Source organism: Halyomorpha halys, unplaced genomic scaffold (genome assembly GCF_000696795.3).
Source record: "Halyomorpha halys isolate HHAL.00 unplaced genomic scaffold, Hhal_1.1 Scaffold5444.1, whole genome shotgun sequence".
NCBI lineage: Eukaryota > Metazoa > Arthropoda > Insecta > Hemiptera > Pentatomidae > Halyomorpha > Halyomorpha halys.
The window spans coordinates 453-5,471 of NW_027111629.1; the positions used below are offsets into that span (position 1 = coordinate 453).

The 5,019-nt window shown below is 28.2% G+C and overlaps 1 protein-coding gene across 1 annotated transcript in view; it reads left to right on the forward strand.

The window, feature by feature from the left end:
* Positions 1-440: 440 nt before the first annotated feature.
* The window catches only part of LOC106691946 (uncharacterized), a gene marked incomplete at both ends in the record, with an annotated part of 21,273 nt that continues 16,694 nt past the window's right edge, over positions 441-5,019 (forward strand). Inside the window, 4 exons of the mRNA XM_067049716.1 lie at positions 441-548; positions 1,402-1,527; positions 2,050-2,157; positions 4,226-4,375. Coding sequence (XP_066905817.1) covers positions 441-548; positions 1,402-1,527; positions 2,050-2,157; positions 4,226-4,375 — 492 coding nt within the window. The remainder of the gene's footprint in view (positions 549-1,401; positions 1,528-2,049; positions 2,158-4,225; positions 4,376-5,019) is intronic.

A 5,019-nucleotide genomic window follows, 5' to 3' on the forward strand; every position in this document is an offset into this window, starting at 1 on the left:
TAAATTACTAGCGCATATATAATTTAAAATAAAATGATAATATACTGTACTGGGTGTAGCATTTAATCCACATCATTATAAATTAATCTAAAATTTCATATCCTTTTTTATTTTTGGTTGGTTAATATTTTAATTCAAATTGGTTTGGAACTGAGTGGATGAAAACGTAACTATTTTCAAAAATTAAATAATGTTTAAAATAAGAAAATTTAATTTGTATCCAATGAAATATAAATATGAAATAAAATACATTTCACAATATTGATTGTTGTACATTATGTTCATCGTACTTGAAATTGTAACAATGGAATAGTTTCTAATTTTCGTAAATATTTATTTATAAGTATCACAATGGACATGATTAATAGGCTGGATAAAATGTTATTAACACGTATCGACGAGTATATTAAAAGATTAATAACCCATTATGTTTATTTCAGGAAAAATCAAAAGCGAAACGTTTTATTCCAAAGGACCTACTAGTTTTTTAGGAAAAGTATTCAAACTGTACCCATTCACGACAACTACAGCGAAACCAACTAGTGAAAGTAAGTAGAATATTTTATTATACAAGCAACTGCTACTCAAATCATTCATAACTACTTGGGCTAACACCTTCACCGCGGGGACCACTTAAATCCATGATTTTTATTTTGTTGATATTTTCTTATATTTTTATTTAAATAAGCATTTTAAAATACATTTTATTCAAAGAAAGCTTAAATACATGTATTTTAACCTTGACGGCTATTGACGTCTTGATGCAACTGAATGTGTGTATGCAGTCAGCTGGTTGATGAATGTTTAAAAAGATAAAAATAAAAATAAAGTTCATAGCGGTATGACTTTCATCAGTCTGGGCTTGTTGAATTTTCTATAATAAAAATATTAAAACATTTGGGAAAAATGTGCTAGAATTGTTTTTTTTATATTATTCATAAATAACATAAGACAAATCATTTATAACTTCAACAATATATTAGGACAAAAAAAATGAAAGAAAATAAGCCTCGTTTTATGAGCATTTTCATGCCTCTCAAAAGTCAGTTTTGACAAATTTAGAAGTAATTATTTTTGCTATTTGATTTTTCGAATGTAATTATTTGTTGTTACCCTCTTTTATAATTTACTCGTCAAAGCAATCTATAATAAATCAAAAGTTATTATAATGTCACACAATTCATATCTTAGTAATAGTATATATAAGTTACGGTCTGAGTCAGCTGTTATTTCGATGTCAGCTGACTGAGGGGATCAGCTGATCGAGGGTAGCGATGTAGCAAACACAATAAAGCTAGTATATTACAGCAGTTCAAGCGTGTTAGATCTTATTCCTTCTTCTCTTTTTTTGACATTTTGCATTCGCCAATACTTAACTTATATATACATATATATTTTTAGGCTTTAATTTATTCCTTGCGAATAAACCAGAAGGACAACTAACCCCAGACAAGGGTCAAAAGTATCACAAAACTGGTATATCCCAAGATAATAACATGAATGAGACGATCCGAGTTGGACATATTGGTAATGAAGAATTTATCAGTTAGTAGTTCTTACATCTAGTAAATATAATTAAGTTAATTGTATTTTTTTTTACTATTTTAATTTATTGCTGAACTTATACAATGTTTCAATAATATTTAAAATCATTATTGTACCCTAATCCATTTTTATCCGATCCCCAATCGTTAAAACAAAATATATGTTTTAGTCCACAACTGATATGACTGGTCGAAATTGTCAACCCTTTTGCTATAAGCTATATCTTTTTTTTCTTCTAAGTGAATACAATTTGAACTATTCTATTCCACTACTAACGACTAGACTAAACAGAAAAGCAGTGGTCATTTTACAGTAAATTAATTGTTTTACATTTTTCGTGAATGTACTTCGTACTTGAAATTGTAACAATGAAATAGTTTCTAATTTTCGTAAATATTTATTTATAAGTAACCCAATGGCCATGATTAACAGACAGGATAAAATGTTATTAACACGTATCGACGAGTATATTAAAAGATTAATAACCCATTATGTTTATTTCAGGAAAAATCAAAAGCGAAACGTTTTGTTCCAAAGGACCTACTAGTTTTTTAGGAAAAGTATTCAAACTGAACCCATTCACGACAACTACATGGAAACCAACTATTGAAAGTAAGTAGAATATTTTATTATACAAGTAACTGCTACTCAAATCATTCATAACTACTTGGGCTAACACCTTCCCCGCGGGGACCATTTGAAACCATGATTTTTATTTTGTTGATATTTTCTTATATTTATATTTAAATAAACATTTAAAAATAGAATTTATTCAAAGAAAGTTTAAATGCCTGTATTTTAACCTTGACGACTATTGACGTCTTGATGCGACTGAATTTATGTATGCAGTCAGCTGATAGATGATGTTCTGTGGTTTTTAACTAAATTATTGAATATAGAGTTGTTTTATATCACCATATTTTTTATAAAACATTTATAAAACGCGAAATAATTTAAGAAATGTTAAAAAAAAAATTTAACACAAAAAATACCTAAATAAATTTATATACTTAAAAACAAATTCGATATAAAAAAAATTGATGGAGTGTAAAAATCCTCAGAGGCGGCATAAATCAGAACGATCGTAGCAAGGACAGTACTAAACACGGTGCGGAATAATCCATGGTTACAGGGAGGTGTCGTAAACCGCATCCAAGGTGTTAATTTAGATAATTTTAGAGTTTCTACATAGCTTTAAAACAATTAATTAACAAATTAGAAGTAACTTTTAATTGCTTTGACACACTAATTATTATTGTTCTTTCACACTGAAATATTGGGTCGTTTTATATGAAATATCATTTTTCACAAAAGAGGTTATTTAATTAAACAACATTAGGAAATCAAAAATTTCTTATACAAAATATTTACCATAAATTTCTCTACATTTTTCCCATCGTGTAATAAACTTTTCAATCCAATAACTGAAACATTTAGAATGTTGAAAATGAACTAAGTCAGAAAATGCATTTTAGATCTTGGAATCAGTTTTAAAAATTTTACCTTTAAGGAAGTCCAAATTTTTGAACAGATGCAAGTCTGGTGAATAAGGTAAGTGTGGAAGGACTTCGTAACACAGATCGTTTAGTTTCCTTACTGTCTGTCGTGAAAAATGAGGTCTCACGTTGTTTAAGAGTACAGATCCCTGCAAGTAGACGTTTTTGAAAAGTTTGTGTCAATATCACTGTAGTATGATGTGCATGTGTGGGTTTTAACTCTTGGTGAAAGAGAGAAATGAATTGTTTCTGCTATTGAAGTCAACGCACAGTAACCAATTTTTTAAAATCTAAATTTGGTTTTGTTGTTTGTTCCGGTCTTTCGAAGAGACATTTACATACTGACCTGACCGAGGTCTGTTGTAATATAATATATAACTTTTCATCACTCCTGATTATCCTCTCTAGGTAGATCTACTTGAAAATCGGGTGTTTCGATAGTCATGTTTGGTGGCATACGAAACAATGTGCAATCAACTGGAACTACAGTAAATATAATAAAAAAAGATCATTATAATCTGTAAACAAAAAAGTTTTAAACAACAAAAGCCTACTGTTCTCAATTTGAAATAATAAAAACCGACATTTCATATAAAATGATCCAAAAGTTCACTAAAATGCTTGGATACCGATGAGACTTCTATTCTTCAACAGAAAGTGTGGTAACATTTTTATTTATGAGATAAAAAATTATATTATTTTCACTTTACATTTTCTAGTTTTTCTAATAAATAAATTAATAATTTATTACTTCATTCCAATCATAATTTTAATAAGAGTAATAGTTTCATCTATACTTCTATATTTTATATAACAATACACTTAAATATAACTTAATAATTAAAGTATGTAGGCTTAATTAATCCACGCTTAATTGGTTTATTACGCAATGAATAACCAATATCATTCGTTTCTCAATGATTTAAGTCATTAAGGGTATGATTTTTTTTTTAAATTCTTTATTACCATGTCGGATTGGTGGGAAATTCATTATTACAATTTGATTTCCTTCTAACAATTGATAATGGAGAATTTAGTCCCAAGCAATATACACCCATGATGATTATAATATTACAATAATTTTAAATGATAAATGAAATAATGAAAATAATAATCATAGTAAATGAAGAATGGAAAAAAAAAATGACATACCTTGCTTCAGTTTAAGCTTTAAGTTTTTTTAGGTTTCAATTTATTCTTGACGGATAAACCGAAAACCCTAATATCACCAGAAGAGTATCGGAAAAGCGATGTATCCCAATATGTTCAGTTGGATTCTAATAACATGAACCAGACGATGGGTGATGAGAATATTAGTAATGAGGAATTTCCCAGTGAGTAGTTCTTTCATATATATCAAATATTGTTAAGTTAATGGTTTTTTTTTTTACCGATTTAATTTATTTTCGAACAAATACAATGTTTCCATAATATTTACAATTACTATTGTATGCTAATCCATTTTTCATCGGCTCCCCAATCTTTAAGACTAAGTTTATGTTTTTACTCCACACCTATTTTACTGGTCGACATTATCAACCGTTTTTCTAAGTGAATACTATTTGAACTATTTGTTTCCACCATAAACAACTAGACTAAACAGGTAAGCAGTAGTTGCCCAAATTAAAAATAAAGAATTGGTCAAATTGGAAAGGGGAATGAAATGAGTGTAACAACTGAAGGGCTGCTTTTCCTTTATGTATGGTTTAAAGCAGAGTACAATTTTATTAATTGATTTTTTATGGAAGGAAAGTATGATTATAAAATTTCACCTATAGCTTATTATTGTTTTACAACGTTTTGGCCTAGCTATCCTCATATACAATCTGGGAAATTTCATAATTATTCTAGTGAAATATAGGACAACAAAAATAAAAATGGGAGTAAGTGTTTTGTTTAAAATTGTAGTGATATTAGACTAGCGTTAGTGCACATAATTCCATTTAATACATGATTCTATCTTTCCATTGTCATCTTG